Here is a 25200-nt window from a genome sequence, read left to right on the forward strand (position 1 = left end):
TTATAATCCAGTATAGTTATTGTGCCTAATCACATACGTGCGTCTTTCTGGCTTCTACAGGAGTACAGCAGACCTGTTTTGCATTTAATAGGTCCTTAACCTAGGCGAGATGGTAAAATGCTTCGACTGAGCCACCTTGTGAATGGAATGTTTGCGACTGCTTCAGTAAGATCTTGGTCCAGCAGCTTGTAAGCACACTTGAGCCAAATTCTGCAGTCTTTAGTTGTTGACACCCAAGAGGACTAAGGAAATGTGAGTTGGAGTCTATTCTGGATTGCACATCACCAGTTAAATCGTAGCTATGGTGCAGAATTCTGCCCTTGCTTATACTTGTGCCACCAAGGGTAAAGTTTAAAGACAATAACTTTGCACAGGCACAGCTGAGAGCAGAATTGGGCCTGCAAAATCTTTACTGATGCATGAGACAAAAAGAACATAGCCTATTTTCAGATCTTGGCTTGTTTACCAAAATGCTAGTTAGAAAAACTAGTTTTTCCTGGCAACTGAGCAAATTTGAATGGAAAGGAAATGAGACTTAACAGACATGGAACCATTTTTACAGTTGACTTTCAGAGTGGAAGTTTACTTTTAAATATCTTACTATTGCTGGAGAATAGTGTGCCTTCTCGTTCAGATACTGAACATTCACACTATATGACTATCGTTGATTTTTTTTCATTTCCAAGGGGTCTGCAGTACAGAGATCAAGGACTACTCAGTTTATAAAACTGCCATTAGGAGCACTGAACTGGAATCATTTTACATTTCATATACTCCATTTCCATTGGAGGAGAGTCTTTAAATCTACTGTTTTACAACTTAAAGGAAGGGTTGTCTTAATTCATTCATTTGGTCACAGTCCTGAAGCTGACATGGCACCTTCCAGGAATTCCAACCCTCTGGGATCAGTAGCATCAGTTTTTACGTCTTCTTTTTCTTGTCATTCCTAGCTGGACAGCATCAGCTAAGATTACAGCATTCATTGTGTAGTTATTTTATTGGTTGCTGTATGAATAGACCTGAAAGGTCCTACTGTCCAAATCCATTACCATAATTCATGCTGGAAAGAGAGTGAAAACTTCTGGACCAAATCCCTGCCTTCAGCTTAATTTGGGAAGCCAGTTTATAGGTGTGAGAGCAGATTTGGGTCCACTGATTTTGAATCTTTCAGGGTCCTAATCTGTTTAATTAACCTCCTGAATTTAGGATAGGTCTACACCTCAAACTAAGGTGTGCTTGTGGTGTGGGTAGGCATACCTGCGCTAGCTTTAATCTAGCTAGCATGGGTAACAACGGTAGAGACGTAGTACCCTAGTATAAGCTCACTGGGGGTGCACTCAGATTGCTATTTGCAGGGAAGTTCATGTCACGACATCTTGACTCATATTGTTACCTCTGTTAGCTAGATTAAAGCTAGTGTGGGTATGCCTACCTACATCACACTCACGCCTTAGTTTGCAGTGTAGCATAGCCTCCCATCAGGAGGTAAATTAAAGAGGTTTGGACTCTCTTAAAGAATTGGAAGTCAGTGGACCCAATTTATGCTTAGACCCCCTAAGTTATGGTAAGGGCTGCTTAAAACTCCAAGAACAGCCCAGAAAGCCATCTTATCTCTGCTCCAGGCTGATAATTCTGTGTTGTGCCATTAAGAGATGCAGCACAGAACCTCACCCCGTGGGACTATTTGTGGAGTAAGGTACTAGTTGGTGTGAATATCATCATTACAATCAGGTCCATAAAATAAGCAAGACTCACTTTTATATGTACTGCCTTCTTTGGGAGTTAAATTTACTCCCTATGCAGAAGTCTTTATCTACTGCTTAAACCCTAGTTTGTGGTTAAGCGCTGACACTGTTCTGACCCACTGCCCAGGGCTCAATTTCCCTCTAGGGTGAAGATCTATTGGTTAGAGCAGGGGATTAAAAGTCAGGACTAGAGATGTACACACTATTTGTAAGAAAATGAACCAAAAAAGAGCTTTTTTTTTTTTTTTGCCAAAATGCTGCTAATGAATAAGAACTTTAGAGTGGAAAGGGGCTATTTTGGGGAAAGGCTGGAGATTAGCATTTTTTCACACTTTTGGTGGAGGAGCAAGGAAGCCAGTTCATTCAGTTTTCACAGAAGTTACATTTGGAGGGGGATGCATGTGTGCAGAGCTGAGCTGACTGAAACAGTAGATCTTTGTGTGAAAATGTCATGGAACGAAATATGAATTTTACACAAATAAAACTGTTTTAGTGTCAGTTCCTGGGTTATAGTCCTTGCTCTAATCACTTTGGGTGAAACCGACTGCTGTGCTTCGGGCCAGCAGGAGGCCTATGCACCTCTTATGTGCCTGTTGTAAGGGCTTCAGTGGGACTTGTGGGACATAAGTGATGCATAGACCTGTTCTGGCCCCTGGCACAGGGATCAGTTTCACCCTTACTACTTTAGGCAAGTATGTAATCTCTCTCTGCCTTAGTTTATCCATACAGACATAATTAACTCATGTTGTGAGACTAAATTTAGTGTTTGTACAGAACTCCGAGGACTTCTTTCCAGTTGGAACTTTGAACCGGCTCTTCAGCTGGTGTAAATTGGTATATGTCTATTGACTCCTCTTTACCCCAGCTGAGGCTCTGACCGCTACTGTGTTACCACTACACCACAACAATGATGCAAGTGAGAGGTTGGGGGCTATTGCCCAGTTAGTTTCCGCCGTGCATTCACATTTTCAGAAGACTCTCTGTGATGCTCTAATATTGTCTTGATTCAAATTAAACATTTCAAGAGTGTTCAATCGCCCTCAGTGTTGTTTCTTACCTGGGGTGTGATGGTCTGGTGGTTGCACATCCGGCTGGAGTGTGAAACCGGTGGGAACGATGGGTTACGACCGCTCAAAGGACATTTCTTTAACACTACCTGCAAGTTACATCAGTGTCTCTTTACTCATTCATATTTAGTATAGTAATAAAATGATGGTGATACTGATCCAAATTCTACGTTGGTATAACTGGACAAAACTCCACTTTAGAGGAGCTGTATCCATTTATGCTAGCAGAGAGTTTGGCCTATCATATTTTTTAGAGAGAAGTAGGTAAATGATCCTATGCGGTAACATTCACTTGAGTTGAGATGTTTCATATATGTCTTCACTGTTTGACCTTGTGCAGTTTCACAGCCTCCAGTTTTACAATAGGACAAAATACATGGTTTCATTGTGAAAGCTGTTTGTGCTTAGGATATAGGTCCACTCCTCGTTATTATCAGGCCTATTTCAGTAGAAAGTGAGCCAGTGTTTGCTTCACAAAACTGTCTGTGTACCTTAGCAAAATTTTCCTCACAAATGGGCCCATTTTTGAGTACACAGTGAAATGCAAAAATCCTTGAATTCTGAGTAGTTTTGCATTTAATTACCAGTATTTTATATACATAAGGCCCTGATCTTGCAATCAGATCTACACAGATGGACCCATTGAGAGTCCCATTACCTTCAGTTTGCAGGAAATCTGATTATTTTTAGGTGCATAGACCAATCTCTGCAGTCCCAATCCAACTGGAATGAGTGACGGAGAGAGTAGTTCCAGTTATGCCTGTTCTGAGACCAGTTGGCAGCCTCATCGGATGGGAACAGCAATCAGAACAGCTCATTTGTGGGAATATGTGGGGCCAGATCCTGGCACCCCATTCTAGCTGTTTGGCACTGCATTGGGAGCACAAAGCAGCTGAAAAGCAACTCTGAAAGAGAGAGGGGCATCATGAGATGCCAAAAAGCTGACATACCAAACTCTACATACCCACTTCCAGCTCTCCAGTGAAGCGAATATATTGGGAATGGACTACTGGCAGGAAGAGTTGTGGTTGAAGTCTCCAGTGATCCCTAACTGGTGGAATGAGGCCATTACTGCTGACTTAACTTACAGCAGCCCTTGCAGCAGTATTATGGTTCTAAACCTGTGGAGTCTCTCATATGGTAATCTAGTTCCAGGTCTACAAGTTTGACCCAAGATGTATATAAATGTGCTAGGACCCTTTAACAGGCTAGCAAAACAGGGCCACTCATTTTCTAGTTTAATTCTCTATAATTATTCTATTTATTTGAATTACAATAGTGCCCACAACATGCTAGATACTATACAGACATAGGAAGAGACAGTCGGTGCTTTGAAGACTGGCTTGTAAGATGAGCAACCAACAAAGCATGAGGAAAAGAGTTAAAATGTATCAATACAGTCAGAGTTGTTACTGATGAGCAAAGCTCTGCAGGTCTGCTGACTGTGTTTGTCAAATGAACATAATATATTTTTATAATGCCATTAAGGCCCATTTGATGGCCCTCTTGTTTTTGTGGCCAGAAGTTTCATCCTCAGTATAGGGCTTTGACTCTTACCCAATGCCGATGCTATAAGGCAGAGTCAAAAAGACTCCTGTTAGCAGTGCCATTCTTTGGAACTAATTTAATACTAAGGTCCTTTCAGCTAGTGCTGGCAAGGTGGAAGTTAAATATCCCTTCCAAAAGAGTAGAGAATAAATAAAGCTGATATTTGGCTCAACATTTCCTCTGTTAAACAGGTTCTAATATTCAAGGCCCATGAGTACATAATGGGTCTCTCATTTGCATACAGAGTCACTGCACTACAATACATAAGTTATTACTTTATAGAGCACTTTGGGAAACCTCCAGTATGACAGACACTATATAAAAATCAAATTCCATACTATATTTCTTATGCATATTTCTGCTACTATGTGGTTCATGATTGTTTTTTCAGAAGGAACAAATAATCAATACAAAACCATGAATAAAAATAACTTGTCTTTAAAAGTGAATGCTAAAAGAACATACAGCTTTTTACTCTGCCTAAAGAAAACTCATTGTTTATTGGGATGGCTGAAAGCTATGTTATTATTTTTAAAATGTTTAAACATAGAAGTCGAGCTGCTGCTGGAGACTGTTTGGTTTGCTCCTAGCTTGAAAACCAGAAGCGATACACAAGTATTTAAAATGTTTGCACACAAAAAATATTGTAAAAATTATTAATAAAACATACAAAATCAATAGAAATAACGGAAAAATAAAAATGTCTATCTCTTCCAAGAAACTTCACAACCATTTATTAACTCAGTCACTGTGAAAAACTTTCAGGCCCAATTCTACTCTCCGTTGCATTTCACAGTAAATTGTCATCAGTGGGTAGAATTTGGCTCTTAACCTCCAGAAGAGACTGATAACGTGACAAAAATATTATTAATGCTAACGAAACATAGGACCCCGGCTCTACTTATCATTTCATCAATCAGGCATCCCTGAAACACACTCCTCAAGAGAATGAAGTAGATACATAATGATAGGGTGACCAGATGTCCCGATTTTATAGAGACAGTCCTGATTTTCTGGGGCTTTGTCTTAGGTAGGTGCCTATTACCCCCCACCCCCATCCCAATTTTTCACACTTGCTGTCTGGTTACCCTACATAATGAAACAGATTCATAGATTCCAAGGCCAGAAGGAACCATTGTAATCATCCAGTCGACCTATATAACACAGAACTTCCCCAAAATAATTCCTAGAGCATATCTTTTAGAAAAGAGCCAATCTGGATTTAAAAGTTGCCAGTGATAGAGCATCCACCCTGACCCTTGGTAAATTGGTCCAATGGTTAACTAATTTATGCATTATTTCCAGTCTGAATTTGTCTAGCTCCAGCTTCCAGCCATTGGATCTTGTTATAACTTTCTCTGCTAGATTGAAGAGCCTGTTCCCCATATAGGTACGTATAGACTGTAATCAATCACCTCTTAACCACTTTGTTAAGCTAAAAATAGAGCTCCTTGAGTCCTATCATAAGGCATGTTTTCTAATCCTTTAGTCATTCTCATAGACTTTAAGGTCAGAAGGGATCTTCATGATCATCTAGTCTGGCTTCCTGCACATTGCAGACCCCAGAACCTCATTCACCCACTCCTAAAATAGACTCCTAACCTCTGACTGACTTACTGACGTCCTCAAATCATGATTTAAAGACTTCAAATTACAGAGAATTCACCATTTACACTAGTTTAAACCTGCGTGTGACCTGTGCCCCATTCTGCAGAGGAAGGCGAAAAACCCCCAGGGTCTCTGCCAATCTTGCCCAGGGGGAAATTGCTTCCCGCCCCCAAGTATGGTGATCAATTAGACCCTGAGCGTGTGGGCAAGACCACCAGGCAGATACCTGGGAAAGAATTTGCTGTAATAGTTCTCGTGGCTCTTCTCTGAACTCTGTCCAATTTATCAAAATCCTTCTTGAATTGTGGACACCAGAACTGGACACAGGATTCCAGCAGTAGTCACAGAAGTTCCAAATAACCTATCTACTCCTACTGGAGATTTCCCAGTTTATGCGTCCAAACATCATATTAGCCTTTCTGGCCTCAACATTCCACTGGGAGCTCATGGTTAGCTGATTATCCATCATGTCCCCCAAATCTTTTTTCAGAGTAACTCTTCCCAGGACAGAGTCCATCACCCTGTAAATATGAACTATATTCTTTGCTCCTAGATGTATACATTTACATTCACCATATTAAACACGTATTGTTTGCTTGTACCCTCCTTACCAAGCAATCCAGATCACTCTGCATGTTTTTGACCTATCCTCTTCATTATTGAACTCCCCCAATGTTTGTGTCATCTGCAAACTTTATCAATGATGACTTTGTTTTCTTTTAGGTCATTGATAAAAATGTTAAATAGCATAGGACCAGGAACCAATCCCTGTGTGACCCAACTAGAAATACACTTGTTCGATGATGCTTCCATTCATATAGTTGGAAGACCTATTGGTTAGCCAGTTTTTAATCCATTTACTTTGTGCTACATTCATTTTATATCATTCTAGTTTTTTAATCAAAATGTCATGTTACACCAACCAAGTCAAATGCCTTTGAAGGAAGTCTAAGTACATTATTTCAACACCTTTATCAGCCAAACTTGTAATTGCTTCAAAAAAAAATACCACGTTAGTTTGACAAATACTGTTGATGAGAATCATCAGCCTATAATGCAAGGATCTGCAGATCTAAGAGACACAATAAAGCTGAATCCTATTTGAACCCGTGCCGACAAATGGATATGACTAGGGTCAGGAGATCCAAGCTCCCCACCACCCCTCTGGGGTCTTTCTATGATGTTAGGCTCATCTCTTAACTTCCCTGTGCTTTAGTCTCCTATCAATAAAATGATGATAATGATTCACCTTTTGCATCATGTCAAATTGTGTGTTATGCTGGAATGGATTTGGTCTCATTCATGTAGTTTTGATGTTACAAGTGCCAGTGCAACATTGTCTTGTTGCATCAGAAACTTCTTTGGTTGTCTCCGTCGGAACTATTGCCTTCTGTGAATCTCATCCTGCAAACCTCGCATACACAGAGTTCCCCCTGACACAGGATTTGTGTACAGAAGGAAGGAAGTTGTTACTGTTCAACCAAAAAGAGGATCTATGTTGCCCAATCAGTTTTACCCAATGCTATGATTTTCATGCCTTGGAAGTGCCACTTCTACAATGATCTTGTCAGCATAGGGAGTGAAAAACAAGAAAAAAATAAAATCTTGTTCTGTTTAATTGCAGGGCGAATTACTCCCAATGACTAGACCTTACCACTCAGTTAACATACAGTAGGAATAACATAAATATAATAAAACACATTTTATAGATTACAATATAATCATTAATATAAATGAGCTCTTCATTCTTGCAAACCTATGCATCTAGTATTTCAAAATAACAGATCACTTCTTTTTACCCCTCCTAAAAATTGTTAGAATTAAAAAGTCATTTTCTATAATACAAACCATAACACACTCTTGAGCATGGAGTATGTGAGAAATGCATTTCATAAATTTTGTAACGTTTTGCCTTAGAATCGCCACTCGTTAGTGCATATAGTTATCATATATACCTCCATGACGTATTGTGAAATAACATACAGTGACTCTACTAGTCAAAGATAGTCTTTGTGTCTGTTTATATTTTGTAATTCGTTATGTATTAACCTGGAAGATCAATTTTTAGAGTGTAAAATATTGAAGAAACTTCCATCTTTATAATTGTAGCTATGTGCAATTATGAAATAAGTAACATAATCTTATATGTATTTTTCTTCTTAAATGCTTTTAAACAAATCTTGCACTTGAATAAAATCTGAATGCTTTTAATAATTATTAGCAATTTATTTCCTACAGAAAGAAAAGTTTTGCGGTCTCCTACTGTGGTACTTCTCTTCACTTTTCTTAACATTTGGTCATCTTCCTTATATGCAAAAAGAAAACAATGCTAACAAATGGATATTGGAAGTAGATTATAATATTGTCTTTCCCTAACATAGATAATATAGGGCCAAACTCCAAGGTACGTACTTAATTGTTACCCAACTCTGTATAACCCGTACAAACTTTGATTCACTTAACTCGTAGTTTGACTTAGTAAAACCTTGGAAAGGAGCTTGGGGTTTGGTCCATAATGCTTTGTGGCTGTAGCAGGCTTATAATAATAATTACAAAATAATAATTATTAATAATAAATAATAAAATAATTAATAAATAACAAAGATTCCCCGATGATTGCAAGCTCATTTATATCAAGAAATCAAACCTTTGAGCAGCTCTAAATTCTGACAACTTAGGCCATCTGAAAGACTAAACAAAATTACTTGCATGTACTGGAGACTTCCAGTTAGAGGACTCTCGGGATGAAATCTGGGCCCTATTGAAGTTAATGGGAGTTTCATCCACATTCTTTTGTCTTTATGCTGCAATCAGTTTTAATAAACCAAAAGAATTATATCTGAATATAAATAGAAATGTAATAAATAACAATGCAACCTACCTTCATTCAACCAAGGAATATTTTGCTTGTCATTTTGAAAGCTTTCCGTTGCTCTGATTTTTACCTTGTCTGTCTCGTCTTCTGACATCTATTTGGGAGAAAAGAATTTGGGGATGTCAAAAGTTCCTCTTTAAACCAAGGTTCCAAACAAAAAGTGTATTCTCTTCTTAGATTGCTGATATCATGTAATGAACTATGAATACATATACTATTTTTTCTGATCCATGATATACTGTATAATCTCTCACACAATACACTAATATAGCATTTCTAAATCAATATTAAATGATTGCTGATTGTAGATGCAATCTTCAGTAATGTTGTTATAAATTATATTATGAAATGCATTTATAATAAATTCTTAACATGGTGGTAATACAAGTACATTATAACACATATCATAGATCCACTATGGCTAAAAATATCCACACTGCCTATTTAATGCAGTTATAAAGAATGCTATCAAAGTAAGCTATAATTAAATAAATAATAATAAAGTATTTATAAAGGTAACTTTAGCAAAGTGTAACCAATAAAATCTTTACTAACACTTTCAGCAATTTATTTGCTCTAACGAGAATCATCCAACCCAAAGCATGCGAAGTTACAGTACCTGAGGGTATTATATATACAGTAACTATTAGACCATACATTGTAGTTTACTTCCATTGTTTGCTAGGAATAAAATTAGGCTGTCTAGTCTTCTTCTAACTGCTTTTTTATTCACTAAGTCCAGTTGCTAAAGCATTTCAATATTTTTACCTGTATATTACAATCAGAAGAGGTAAAAGTAGTGGGGTTTGGAAGCAGTTCAGCAGCTCTTCCTGCAGCCTCCTTTGTTGTCTGTTGATGTCCAGCATTCCCTTACACAGACAAAACTGAAAGGATGAGCAATGCGCTCTCTTCCTCCCTGACGTGTGGTGCTGGATTTGTCTTGCTGCCAGAATCAGCCAACTTACTGCTGGGTTGGTTTTTGGGGTTTTTTTTTTTCCATGCACTATCAAACGTGGAGGGTTGGGGGTGGGGGATGGCGGAGAACAACATCCCAGCCTTATCAGAGTGGCATAAAAATGTCATCTTTCCAAATCAAGAACAGTTTGGAAACACATTAGTGTTGCAGTTCATAACTCAGTGACTCTGTAAAAGAAGGGAAAAGAGCCGGGAAATTAATAGCGACAAATCAGGTAAATGTACCAGAATGTTTTGGCTAAATGCAAGTTAAAATAATAATGGATGTGTGCAAACTAGTCCAGAAGTGCCCCTTTAGGAAAGATCTAACCTAATCCTGTGAAGTGCTGTGCTCTTTCAAACTGCCAGTGAGTTCAGTGGGTCATTCTAGTCAAGGGTGCCAAAGGGAGCAGGCCTGGATTAAGCAGGATTTATTTATAATTATTAATTGTATTGCGGTAGGGCCTCAATCGGGGACAGTCCCTGTTCCAAAGAGCTTACAGTCAGCGCCTCATAGGTGCAGAGCTATTGTCTCTCTCTGGCCTGATCTTGTGAGGTGCTGTATGCTTTCATTAATGGGCTGTATAATGCTCTCATCAAAGTCATTGGCAAAACTCCCATTGACATTACTGGAAGCAGGATCAAGCCCAATGCTAGTGGGATTTGAGGGCTCAGAAGCCCACAAGATCTTGTATACAAAAAGATGTGTAATATGCAGCAAGAAAGAAAAAGCCACTCATTTTTAGGGCTGAATTTTGAAAATATTAATTATGGAATAAATTCAGAGTTATCCAGTTATCTTACCTTTCTGCAATATTTACAAAATTTCAAGCAGTATTTGTAACTAGATACCGTAATCCAAGATCCCAGTGCTTAAGTGTGGCCAATAAATAATAACACATTCCCTTTGTTATGACAATATCTTCTTCTCCTCTCCCATCACATGTCATTCTTTCTCACAGGGAGAAAATATTGTTTCTTTCTCTTTTTAAATCTCCTGTCCAACATGACTGAGATTCTTCTACCGTCCTTAGCTAGTTTGTGAAATGCAGGTTCGGCTCTTACTATATATCAGCATGATGCAAGGATGAGACTCACATTGGTTTAAAAAACATAATTTAAACAGGGTAATTTGGGAATAACTGCAACCACTGGTTGGGTGGCAGGGAGGTATAAAGGAGTATGTCCACACTGGCATTTTAATATCCTGGGTGGAACTTCAGGAGTCAAGTGTTCTCACCCCCTGACTTTCCCCTTCAACACACACACATCTTTTTAATGTGGTTACACCTGTGACTTTGGGTGGGGAACAGAGGCAAGTGCTTGGAATCTACAAATAGCGGTGCTGATACCGCAATTGGATCCACATTGTTGCAGGCAGACTCCTATTTCTGTGTAGAGTTCCACTGAAATCAATTAGACTTGCATAGGTCTGCCTACATAGATCTGATTGCAAAATCAGGGCCAGTGCTAGTGTTCTATCAGGAAGTGCCATGTCAAATGAAGAGATTTGTTGATTTAAAATATATTAGAAACAGACCCATTTAGATGTATCCATTCGGGCCGTGCTTTTTTCCAGGGATTTTCTCAAAGTCCTTAAGCCCAAACAACCCCCAGAACTACCACACCTCAAAAGTGTTCCCAGGTAGGCGTTATCTTCTGGAATCCAAAAATATGTGTATTGTTGCCAGTCATCGACATTCCATTGGCAAATGTCTCCCCCATAACCTGTAAGGATTCTGTTTGTCAAAAAAAGTTAAATAAATTGGGGCATGTATTCTATAACAGAAGAAAGAAAAGAGTCTCCTCTGATCTTTGCTATAGGATCCCTTTCAAAATAATAGTGCAATATACGTAGGACACAAAACTGACGTTATGGTTTAATATGTAGCAAAAGAAGGAGCCTCCAAAGTGGTTCAGAAGAAGGTCAGAAGAATTTCCTGGTCAAAGTGGTCTCCATTGCTGACTTTCAATGAATGGTCCTAGTATGTTTTCTATCCAGGAACATTAACTGAAAACTTTTATTATCCTGGTCAACTAGTTTTCAACTGAGACATGTTCCTGTGTGCTATTTTTGGCATCAATTAATTATTTTGGATGAATGCATCAATATTTTTATTTCCTAATCAGTCTTAAAATAGTTAGAGGAAAGGCCAGCTATCATACATTCTCAACAGTGTTAGGCTCTGAAGAGGAGAAAAAAATAACGTTATGCAAGAAGGTAGTTAATATATTGAGTAAACTTGTTTCTATTAAAACGGTAATTGAATTTTTAAAGCCATGGCCCATTTTAAGCAACCGAACTTTAGTTTATGGGTTGATAATTCATTTCATTTTTATTTTATAGGTTTTATTTTATAGCTATTAAATGGCTATGGGCCATCACTTGTTCCTTTTCTTCCAGATTATGAAATAGGGCATTTATATGGAGGATAAAAAATAATCATCATGCCAAAATAGATATGATATCAATCTGTTGCCAGATAAATGTACTGCATCAAATGCTTGTTGAAATTTAGGCATATAAAAGAGTTTATTTTTCTGGTCTCTTCAACTAGGAATGCTTTCAAGGACTTCATAGAAAAGGATCCTTTAATAGATTGTAGTATCCATCAAATCCAGAGAAAAAATTCATCTCAATCCCAGTCCTAGCAAATCTCCAAACTGTCAGGACTGCTTCACATGCTTAGTGTTAGGTCAAGAGTCCGGGACCATGTTCAGTCTCGGAATCTAAGTGAGGAATAAAGGTCTAAGAGTCCTAGGTGTATCCAGATGGCAAAGAGGTCAACATTATATTTCTGTGTCTTAAGTGACTTTTATCTGAATATATGAAGTATATCCATAGTGGTTTCATTTCCGAGAGAGGTCTTGTAAATGATGACATTTGCATCAACAGCCACATGAAATGTCCAAAGCACAGCATTCGGTCAAGCAGTTATATTTCTCTTGTGCCTTATACTGACAGCATGTAGCCAGCTCAGTGTGTGCTGGCAAGCGGTGCTTTGTAGCTTTGGAAAATCCCATGCTATAGTAAATTTGCATGAGAAGTTCCATTCCTCTGCTACCTTTTTTCCATGATCATTTCCAATAACAATGTATAATGTGTCCTGTCAGAGTTAAGGACTCTCTTCTTAATCACACTTCTGTAGGTAGAATATTAAATTGTGGGCATATAAAAATGTACAGCCAAATTATCCTGGTGACTTCATGTACCGTGTGTGCTCTTTTCAGCCACGCCATCCAGTCTTGTGAATGTTTCAAATGCAAAATAGCTTGTTTGTATGGACCTCCGCAAATTTGAGATATCAAACAAATGTTCTATATATTGCAACCACTCTAAGCAGTACAAAGAAAATAAGGACTTTGCAGAACTTCAGAAAGCTAATGAGAAGCAATCTTCTATACAGTAGAGTTTTGCAGAAACTCTGTGTACCACATTGAGAGCTGTGGAACTTTGTTTTACTTTGTTACTCACTGGCATAGCAGACTGGCGACGCGTGGTACTGTGTTTAAAGAGGGGGAAATGGGGCATAGACATTTGTAGGGGTTTGCAGTAGAAGTTTAGCCAGAGGTTACTAATGTCATAGAGGAAGCAGAGGAGAAAAGTACCCCAAATGCTCCCATATTTCCACTGTAAAATTAAAAAGAAAAATACCAATTTCTACATGAACAGCTTGTTTACAGCAAGCTGGGATGTAAATCAACCCCGCACTAGCCTGCCGTGCACTGAGTGTCCACGTGACACGCACTATCCGTTCCTTAGTGCACTTTGATCTGCTCCCATTTGAAGGTGGGTCATTATAACAGAGAACTGTTAGTGCATGTCAATAGGGTCCACATGGGCAGTTAACGTGTAGCAGGTTAGTATGGGGTAGAGTCACACCCCAGCCTGATGCAAACTAAGTGTTTGTGTCCCAAGGGGCAACAGTAACTATGAGAGCAGAAGGTCTTTTCAAGTGCTAAGCCTTGTTTTCTTTGCCGCCAAGTTCTTTTCTCCTTTATTACTTATCATTTGAACCACAGTAGTACTTAGAGGACCAACTGAGATCAGGGCCCAACTGTGCTGGGTGTTGTAGTTACACAAGAGAGAGCTCCCTCTCCCAACCCATGTGCAACCTGTATAGATGACAGACAAAGGGGGTAAGAAGAAAAACAGAGGCTTAGAAATGTGAAGCGATTTGCCCAAAGTCACACAGCAGATCAGTGGCCAAGATGAGAATGAAACTTAGGTGTCCTAACCCACAGTCCAGTGCACTACCGACCTGCAAACTCTGCCTGCCCTTTCAGGTGTTAGTTCTTCCTTGATCTCTCTGTTATCTGGCCTTCTCATTCTTCCTCTCTCCTAACATAATCTATTTCAGCTACATTTTCCAGCCATCTCCTTCCTGGCTAGTTAACCTCAATGGGCTTCTCTTTACTGCAATGTTAGCTTGAGGTGTAACATGAGTGTTGCCCCCAATCCAATGTCTGTCCAAACACAAAAATCTCCAGCTTGAGTTAGGTGGCACTTTAAACCCAAGCGAACTGACCTATATAGGGGTATGGGTTGAAGCTGGAACATGGCTGTTCAAGTTAGCAATGCAGAGAGGACGCAGCTGTCTTTGATGTTAATCCAGTCAGTTTGAGTGGTGTTTTGCAGTGTGGTTGCTGTCACTCAAGCTCGACTAACTCAAGAGAAATTAGCTGGAGTGTAGATAACTTGAGCCAACTCTGAAGTGAAGACATACCCTATGTCTTAGTTTCAATGAAAGCACTGTGATTTTAAACTGGAAGAAAACCAGACCTAAGCATTTTCCCTCTCCCCTGACTTTTTGCACTTTTATGTAGTGATGAGCTGCCAAAAGCTGAAGAACCAGTTCCTTCAGTCGCTCCTGGTCTTCGGCGGCACTTCGGCGGCAGGTCCTGCAGTCGCTGAAGGACGTGCTGCCGAAGAGCCGGAGCCAGTGAAAGGCCTGCCGCCGAAGACCCGGAGCGCCGCCGGGTGAGTAAAAATTAAAAAAGGGAGCCTCCCCAGCTGAGAGCTCAGGTGGGCCGGACAGGATGGTCCTGCGGGCCGGACTTTACCCACCCCCTTTAACAACCGGTTCTAAACCGGCTTCAAAATTTAACAACAGGTTCGTGCGAACAGGTGCGAACCAGCTCCTGCTTTTATGTAAACTACTTTCCACCAGTCATCCTTAAAGAAACATGGCTTGATTGCAGAGTTACTGAGCTCCTACTACACCCGCTGAAGTTAACAGGAGCTGTGGGAATTCAGCACTTCCGAATATCAGGCCCAGTGTTTAAATGAAACTGAACTTCAAAAAGGGAAATAGTTTTCTGGTTCTTTTGGATCCCAGAATAGGTATTTATTCTAACATTTGATCAGCTATTCACAAATGATGTCTTTGTATCTTTAAAATAACTACAAACCAAATTTAAAACTGGAAGCTCTCATCTCTAATGTTATCTGCAGATAAGATAAAGCTTTGAAGCACTAACAGAGTCTAATTGGAACAGAATACCAATACAACCCCAAATTAATGGAAAGCACAAGAACTGGGGGGGGGGGTGGTCTGTAGCTTTAAACTTGGACCATTTATTCACAAATGTTATAGAATTTCATTTTAAAAAGTTCAGGTCATTCTCTGGAGCGTAGATGAAAGATCAGAATTTTCTGATTCAATGTATGATGCCGCATACTTCAAAAACAACCATGAGACATAAAAATACAATTAATACAAAACAAAATAATTTTACATAACTATCAGCGTTTGTCAAAAATAAAACTAGCTACAGCTGTATGGGAGAAAAAATGGTGCTGAATATATTTGTTACCAATTCTAGGTCTTTGACTTCCTATAGGTAGATAATGGAAGATGTCATCAGTTCTCAGAATGTTTCAGTGATATCAAGGAGACTAAACTCTGCCTCATGGCCCCAGCCTAAAACTCTGTGGTTTGGCCACTTCTGGTCCCCCTGCCACAAGAGGTGTTCCAGGGGCAGGGAGCAGGTGTGTCAGGGCCAGGAGGGACTGGAACCAGAATATAATGCATTCTGGGGAGCCATTATACTTGGTTCAAGTTGGAGCAGTCCTGAGGGTGCTCTAACTTGCACTGGGGGCTGTGTCAGCCAGTGGTCCTTCCTATGAGCCTGCAGGCATTCACAAAGATGGGTGAGCAATGTCTAAAGAAAAGGAGTACTTGTGGCACCTTAGAGACTAACCAATTTATTTGAGCATGAGCTTTCGTGAGCTACAGCTCACTTCATCGGATGCAATGAATGAATGAGCAATGTCTGCATTTCTAACCCCAAATTGCATAAAGAACTGCTTTCTTCCTTTGGAAAAAGATGTCATTTATAGCTACATGTAAATATAAGCTTTGCTTTTCCTTTCTCTGTAATATAGACTGTACTGAATAAAACAAAACAAAAAAACTCCACTTGTGTTAAAAGAACATTTAGATTGCAAAGTCAAGCACTTGAAAGTAGGAAATGCCAAAATTAGGTTGCCCAGGCAACCTTATTTCTGCTCCCTGGTGCATATGCATTATACTACAGTCTTTAAATTATATGAGCAGCTATAGTTTTTTCCACAGGACTCTGCCATATGCTGGGTTCAAGATGAGGGACTGGTCTGACTCTATTCCACCCACTTCCAGAAAAGCTATTTGCTCCCAGTGCAGTGTGTGTGCAGCTGATGGGGGGAGGGATAGCTCAGTGGTTTGAGCATTTGCCCGCAAAACCCAGGGTTGTAAGTTCAATCCTTGAGGGGGCCATTTAGAGATATGGGGCAAAAATTGGGGATTGGTCCTGCTTTGAGCAGGGGGTTGGACTAGGTGACCTCCTGAGGTCCCTTCCAACCATGATCTTCTATGATGGAGGCATGGGGCCAGTTCATGTTGAGTTATTATTTTGACATGCTGCCAATATTTTGCTGACCATGAAAGTGACAGAAGGGAATTATCAAAAGTTTATATCTCTGTCAAACCTGCATGGAAACTAATGGAACAAAGAAAGGCATTTCTCTGGCCCAAAGGTGTTCTCTCTGACAAATTTCAAAGATGCAAACAATGGAGATGTTAGAACTTCTTGTAAAAGGTTGTTGGATCCACCCTACAAAATTTTCTTTCTCTCTCTCACACACATTGTTTGCACACATTGCAACTTTATGCTGTATTTCAGTATATTTTTGAGTGTTTTGCCTCTCTCCTTGGTGATGAGATTTTGTTTAAATGATACATGTGGTTTATCAGACTTTAAGAAGGAAAACGTGATGCATGGTGGGGGGAACTTTTGTTAAATTGGTGACAGCAAATTGCTTTTCTATCAAAGTTATGGCATGTAGCACACAAACTGTATACATCTCTGCACAAACAAAATGCTTATATGGACTTAAAGATAGAATAGGGAACATTGTAACTTGCCATATGAAACATGGATTCATGTTCTGAATCAACACTGAAGTATTCAGAACACATATTAAAATTTTTTGAATGCACCCCACAGAACACACACACACAATACACAACCTTTTAAAGTATTGATTAGAACACATAGAAGTTTCAAGAGAGAAATATCTCAGTAGTAATCTACATAAGAAGTAGAAGTAAAAAGTGTATGTAAGTAGCTAAGGTGGACAACTTAGGCATAGAAAATGTCCTCCTACTATGGGCTTGTCTATACTGCAAAGTTAACTCAAGTTATAACTTGAGTGCTGGCTCTAACCTGACTCCCATTCACATATGAAAACCTCTAACTTGAGTGGGGTGATGTTTTACATTTGAGCTGGTTGACATGTCAGTGGGTCAACTGGAGTGGTTCTAATGCTCAAACTACTGCTAGCTGCCTAGATACAGCTAGAGTCCACTTGTGTGCTGCTAATCCCTTGATGCCTTCCCAAAACTCCCCCTGAAACCTTTGTTCTGTTTATCTACCTACTCACTGGTTCTGGATCAGAAATTATATCCAGCCAGTATGAAAAGCCTGCTTTGGCCTGTGGCTCTCTATACCTGTAGAATTTTTTATAGCAGTATTGCACTTGTCAGATCAAAGGGCATCTAGGAGAATGTCCTCCCATCATACAGCTAGCAGGCCTGAGGCTGACACCAAAGTTCTGGCAGGCCTGTGACATGACTCAGGCATATGGCAACAACTCAGCTGCACTGGCTTCCCCTTCCCACAGAGCCTGCAGTGACAAAGCCTCCAGGCATGCAACACGACTCAGGTGACTCCTGGGTTCAGGCATTTCTCCAACCCCACCAGCGCTGCAAATCAGCCTGTGCAATAGCAAGGGATGTGCTGGCCGCCGCTTCCCGCAGATTTCAGTTCTGACCCCAGCCTGTCTGTGGATCTTGATTTCAGCACCACCCTTGGCCCAGTCCCAGCCCAATGTCTAGCTTTGACCTCTGCTTCAACCACTAGACCTTACTACTAGGAGGCATTACTGACAATTGCCCTCTTCTGTGATCCCCAAAACCCTTCTTCCCCCTGGCAAGGGCAATGCAAGATTTTTTAATACATTTTAAACATGCAAGCATTGCTTTAATGCGGCACACACTGCTGCCTGTGTGAAAACCAAGAATTATTAATACAAGCCTAGCGTCCCTGAGAAGTCTGAAGCAGCTTTAGAACAGAGGAATGCAGAGATGGCGGAGAATGAATGCCAAGGTGATAAAAGTTGCAATTTTTCCTTTTGTGTGGTGCAGAAAATGGAAAGGAAGAAATATTATTTTTCTCTTGGGGGGGAGGGCGGGGAGAGGAATAATTATTTCATTGTTTTCAGGGCCATCTGCCCCAGTGCAGGCCAGACACCCACCTAGGAGATCACTGACAATCAGCACCAGGGTCCAGAACTTCCGAAGCAGAAGGAAGAGCAGAAGGGATGATGTGTTGATGGCAATGCACTGGGATTTCATCAGTAGGTCAGACTGCCTCTTTGATCTGCAGAGGGAGATGATGGAGAAGAGAGGCAAAACAAAGCTACAGTTGAGAAGATGCTGGAGAGGGAGCAGAGGATAGCTGCAAACTGCATTGTCCATGAGGGAGCAGGACCACCAGCAACAAAGTGACCTGTTTTAGCACATGCTGAGACTGATGGCCAAAAGTTCCAAGACCAATCCAGGTCCGGCCCCAGCCAAGGTTCCACCCAAGCCTCCTATCATGGCATCCCCTCCATGCTACCGCATCCTGAAACCAGTAACCTCGGGGTGGGACGTTAGCCACTCCATGGATGGATTTGCACGTGGTCAACTGTATCCTATTCATTCCAACCCTGTGCAGTTGTGGTGGAGGTATAGCAGCTACTCTAATGATGTCCACTTCCAGTACTGTGACATGGCATTGAACTGCCTGTGCACTTGCTAGAATTGCTTGGGAATTTATTGACAACACTTTTTTCCCCTCAGAAACGCCAGTTCCTCACAACTAAAATTATTTGTAGGAAAGGGTCAGTTTTGATTAATTTTCCCATTCAAAAAAATTTTTGAAATAAGTTTCAAAATTGTCAAAAATACCATTTTAACATTATTTAAATAAGTTTTTTTCAGTTAGAAACAACTTTCATTTAAATTTTTAGTCAATTTAAAATAGAAAAGTAAAAATAAATATAGAAAGGTAAAAATAGAAATGAAACATTTCAAAATTATAAAAATGAAACGTTTGGTTGACCTGATCTAAACTGTTTTTCAGATTAGCAATTCATTAATATTTTTGAGATGGCTACTTTTCAGCCACAAGAACATGAATGGCATTATACATGCTGCAGTCCAAACGGGTTTGTGGGGAGTGCCATTTGGCCAAAGACACATCCCACCACTCTCCTGCACTTGCTTAGTGTAAAATTAAACCTTTTTCTTACAGGGCTTCATGAACCAGGGGAGTGGCAATATGGGATGGCATCCTATGTCAGGTAAGGTATTCCAGTAACTCCAGTCTCATCATCAGCACCAAATGATGTCATCAAATGACAGGCTATATAAGTGAAGCAAATGACTTATCAATATCTACAAAACTGCATCTGCCAACTGGCCAACTTACCCATTGTGACAGACCCAGACCAGTGGGGTACAGGAGTCTGGTAGAAGGCAAATATACTGGCCATTGGATTAATAGTTTTCTGTTCCCTGAGTGACCAGAGCAAGGGCTGGCCTAGAGCAATCAGGAACCTACTAGAACCAATTAAGACAGGCAAGCTAATTAAGACACCTGGAGCCAATTAAGAACTTACTAGAATCAATTATGGCAGACAGGTTAATCCGGACACCTGGTTTAGAAAGGACCTCCCATCAGTTGCGGGGGGGGGGCACGCAAGGAGCAGGGAGTGAGAAGGTGTGCTGCTGGATGACTGAAGAGTACAAGCATGATCAGGCTTCAGGAGGAAGATCCTGCAGTGAGGATAAAGAAGGTACTGGGGGAAGACCATGGGGAAGTAGCCCAGGGAGTTGTAGCTGTCACACAGCTGTTAGAAGAAACACAGTAGACAGCTGGATCCACAGGGTCCTGGGCTGGAACCCAGAGTAGAGGGTGGGCCTGCGTTCCCCCCATCTCCCTTATTGGATACAAGAGGAGTTGACCTGGACTGTGGGTCCCACCAGAGGGGAAGGTCCCTGGCCTGTTCCCCGACCCACTAGGTGGACCAGCAGAAACTGCAGGGATTGTTCTCCTTCGTTTTCCCCATGCTGGCCAGTGATGAGGTTAGCTGAGTAAAAGGCAGGTTTGAGCCACTAGCAAAAGTGGCCAAACTGAGGGCTGCTATGAACCTCTGAGGTGAGCAAAGCCGCCAATAAGTGCAGGACTCACCAAGGCAGAGGAGGAACTTTGGCACACCATCTTCTCAGGTCCTTCACTCTACTGTGGAGATTTTAATTCACACCTTTCCCATTGGAGCTACCCGATGATGATGTGGATAGAGTAAGGCTAGAGGAGTGGATGTCAATGGTGGACCTGCAGCTTCTATATGACCATTAGCAGCCACCCACTTTCCATAGCAAAGGATGGACCTCACATTCTTTTCCCAACCTCACCTTTTCTACAACTGAACAACACCCTCCCATGGTTATCAAGCGTAAAGTGCTTGATATATTTCCTCAATTCCAGCATTGGTCATGCCTGATCACAACAGTCATGCAAATTCCAATTACAAGCAGCCTCCACACACCTCATTGGAATTTCCAGAAAGCAAGGTGGGATCTGTTCCTATCCATGTTGGGAGTCTCTTGTGGATAGAGACTTGGAATCAGCTATTTGGAACAAAATTAGTGCCATCCACCAAACTTTTTGTGATAAAGTTCTAGCTCCTACAAAGAAATATATAACCTGGGGATTTATTTAATCAACAATTCATTCCTGTATCATCATTGATGCAACCAGACTATATCACAAATTTAAATCTGCCAAGAACTAACAGGAGGTTTTTGACTAAATTAGAGACCTTTCTTAACCTTCCAGACCAAACCAAGTAAGAGTGATTAAAAGAACCTGTTTACAAACTGAACTTCATGTATTCCAGTCACAAAGCCTGTCAAACTATTAAGAGATTGATCTGAAATTCTAGTCTGGGCAAAAGAGAGACCCATTCCCCGTTCACAGAAAAGTCCATCACATCCCAGGTGGTGCCAACAGCAGAGTGCCTAACCCAGACTAAGTTTTCAACCATGCAGTTAAATGATGGTTGCTGAGAGACTGCAGGTTCCGAGTGTGGACACGAACCTGATGGCCCCTTTTACTAATCAAGAGCTCCATCTGGTTATACATCAGATTCAGCCTAACAAGATTCCTGGTCTATATAACATCCACAAGTGTGCCTCTCACTTTCACCCAGTCACGGAAAGCTGGCTGCTTCAGTTTCTGATTTGTTATACTCAGGATTGCAGTATTGCAAAAGTGTGATGCAGAGCAAATGTCATAGGTTTTTCCCAAGCCAGAAAAACCACAAACTGACAAAACCAATTTCTCCACAGTATGTTATCTATAAGCTGATAGACTAATCCTGTTGAGTTCTGGCTGGATTCAGGTGAGGACGATGCACCCAAGATCATGTACTGTGTCTGACTCAAGACCCAGAAAACACATTTGAGTCAGAAAAGAAAGTTAGTGCAGTTCTTATTGATCTAATGGAAGCCTATGACACTGCATGATATATTAGGCTGACTGCCAAACTGCTGCAAGTTATTCCTTGTAGGCAGTTGGTGCTTTTCATCCAAGAAATTATTAATAACTAACACTTCATCCTGCAAATTGCGGGGGGAGTGGGATCAGTTGCCTTAAACATCTCTGCAGTGGCTTTCCACAAGGGCCAGTTTTGGCTCCCCTTTTCTTCAGCGTATACACATAGGACCTTCCTGACATGAAGGCTGACATGTGTGTGTATGCTGATGACATCTGTATTCCTGACACAGGAAATTACTTCCATAGGATTGAAGGGAATCTCAGCCAAGACATGGATATTTTGACCTTTTACTTCCAGCAAAGGAGACTAATTTTCAAAGAAACCAAGACAGTGGCAACTCTTTTCCATCTAAACAATCATTCTGCCAATCCGTGCATCTTCATCCGTATACAAGAACCGCTACTGCCATTCCAATCAGTTGTCACATGCTTGGGAGTAAAACTCAACCATAGTCTCACATGCTGGCTTCACCTGAAACACCTGAAAATAAAGATCTTTCTGCATTGCCTTGATATGTAAATTAATCAGGAACCTTCCAACTCTTTGGTCCTTTATGCATCTGTATTGGCCCTGATGTTTACTCCAGCTGAATGCTGTTGTGCAGTTTGGAGTCCCAGCCACCCTGCTCAGCTGAATTTGGTCATTCATATTACTAGTAGCTGCTTGGCTAACCTCCAGTCTGTATGTGCTACCACACATACTTCCGTCAGACCTTCAATGAGATGCCATTACAGTGACATCTGCCTGGAGAGCTGTGACAGGTTAAACCAATTTATTGCCTCTCCAGTTACTATGGCACACCACTGGCCCTTTAGCATGCATGGAGGATCAGCACCCACAGGGAACTGAAAACATTCTTCTTACAGAGTGGAAGCATCAGCGGGAAAGAGAGTCTAACCCATTAAGTAAATTCAGTAATCCATCACTGCACCTGCCTCTTTGTCCACTTCATTACAGATCTTGGGCCAGGCTCAACAGGCAACTCTCTATAAGGATTCTTGGGCCTTGAACCTGGGTGTGCAGGGCTCTGGATGAGTAGCACTTCCATGCTGCCATTAGGCAGCCTGGGCAGAGCTATGGTCAACACACCATACATCCTGGAATATCAGTCACTGTGGGAAGTGCTGCCCACAGTAGAGATAACTGGCAGCTCCTCCTGTGACCTCTGATTGCCACAAACTTATTATTTAAGCCTGGAAGGAGCACCAGGAAGTTGTCTTTACAATAAGGCAGATCCCTGACCTGCTAAAACAGACCCTGCCTTGTTCCTGGTCCCTGCTTCCTCACCTTGTTGCTGGTCATCTCAGGTCTGCATGACAATGTAGTCCCGCCATTCTGTGTTTGTGGTCTGATTCACAACCGCCATTCTGTGTTTGTGGTCTGATTCACAACTGCCATTCTGTGTTTGTGGTCTGATTCACAACTGCCATTCTGTGTTCGTGGTCTGATTCACAACCGCCAATCAGCATACAAATATTTCTCAGCTAGGAAAGTCTGCCTGGGCTGTCTCCACTTCCGTGATGTCTAAATGCATCTGTATGATCCCCTAGATCAGTGATACTCAGACTAAGGCTCACAAGCCGCAAGTGGCTTGTCAATGTGACTCCTGCCACTCTTTGCAGCACATGATATAAAAAACCTGTGTGATTTAATTATTAACCAATCTAAGTTATTAACCAGTCAGGATGCTTTTACTATGTTATTAACCTATTGTAGTTTATAAAATAACAATACTTGGTCAGTCTTCTGCTGTGAGAATAATATATATTATTATAGTATTATTATTTTATCAATTATAATATATGTATGTATATATTAAATAGTAAATGGAACAATTTATTCACATTAATGTGGCTCCTTTGGATAATATTGATAGCTAATTAGGCTCCTGAACCACTGAGGTCTGAGTATCACTGTCCTAGATAAAACACATTGCCACCTTCTGAGATAGGGTGACCAGATGTCCCGATTGTATAGGGACCATCCCGATTTTTGGATTTTTTTTTAAAATTATATAGGCTCCCATTACCCCCCTCTCCCATCCCTATTTTTCACAGTTGCTGTCTGGTCACCCTATTCTGAGAGCAAGAAGTCACTGCCAAAAGGACTCTTCTGCGTCTCATGCCCTGTATCTGCCTCCTGTTCCCAAAATGAGAATTCCATTAATGCCAACATTTGGTACAGGTCATCATTCTGAGCGTGATCTATGCCTTAGCACCAGAATGCAGGTTGCAAACACAAAATCGGAAGTAGTTGTACTATAATGAGCTGCTGGTCTAACACCATTTCTCTCATGTGCCTAAAAAAGAAAGAGAACGTTTTCTGAAGTAACCTCTGAAAGATTTCAAAGAGCATCTCACACTCATGCAGTGCTAAAAAGCAAGGGATACGCCTCCCAGAAGGCTCAGCTCCTCACTTTGTTCAGCATGTGAGGGTGCAGTAACTAGAATATGGCATGAGTTATCCTTTGCAGTGTGGATGCTCTCACTTGAGCTAGCCTAGCTTGAGTGGAGAAACTCAGCTGTAGAAACTCAAGTTAACTCTGCAGTGAAGACATACCCTTAATTCTGCATCTGGAAACTGCTTTCACTTTCACTGACCCTTAATCTGTACTATGTGTGCCTTATTACTGATGAAGGGGTAGGGCAAAGGCAAAATACGGCATTAAACAAAAATGCACTGGTCTGCACTGGGGTGGGGGTGGAGGGGTGAGCTAAGTTGGTCTAAGTTACAGAACTTCAGCTATGAAAATAGCGTAGCTGAAGTCGACGTACTTAGAGCTACTTACCGTGGTGTCTTCACTGCAGTAAGTTGACGGCTGATGCTCTCCCGTCGACTCCGCCTGTGCCTCTCGCTCCAGTGGAGTACCAGAGTCAACGGGAGAGTGCTTGGCGGTCAATTTATCGTGTCTTCACTAGATGCGATAAATCGACCCCTGCTGGATCAATCACTCCGGAGGTAAGTTTAGACATGCCAGTATGTTCTTTAATCTTATACTCATGAGATTCTCTGCTGTAGGTTTACACTGCTTCATATTGTTTAATACACACAAATTTACAGTCCTCTCCTTTTCTTAACTGATTCTGGTAGAAGTCACGTTTACTTGCGTAGAACTCTGCAGAGCAAGAACATTAAAAAGTGAATATATAACAATGTATAAATATATAACATTCTGAGTCCAATTTTACTCCATTAAAGTCAATGGCAAAACACCCATTGACTTCAAAAGGAGTAGGATTGGGCCTATTAACATAT

At 40.9% G+C, this 25200-nt stretch overlaps 1 protein-coding gene across 1 annotated transcript in view; it reads right to left on the minus strand.

Moving 5' to 3' along the window:
* MDFIC2 (MyoD family inhibitor domain containing 2) overlaps window positions 1-8937 on the minus strand; it is a gene marked incomplete at both ends in the record, with an annotated part of 52798 nt that extends 43861 nt beyond the window's left edge. Inside the window, one exon of the mRNA XM_084632804.1 lies at window positions 8850-8937. Within this exon, the coding sequence (XP_084488930.1) occupies window positions 8850-8937 (88 nt within the window). The remainder of the gene's footprint in view (window positions 1-8849) is intronic.
* Between the last annotated feature and the right edge of the window lie 16263 nt (window positions 8938-25200).

The sequence above is a fragment of the Lepidochelys olivacea genome (genome assembly GCF_965140295.1).
Source record: "Lepidochelys olivacea isolate rLepOli2 genome assembly, chromosome: 7".
NCBI classification, from domain to species: domain Eukaryota; kingdom Metazoa; phylum Chordata; order Testudines; family Cheloniidae; genus Lepidochelys; species Lepidochelys olivacea.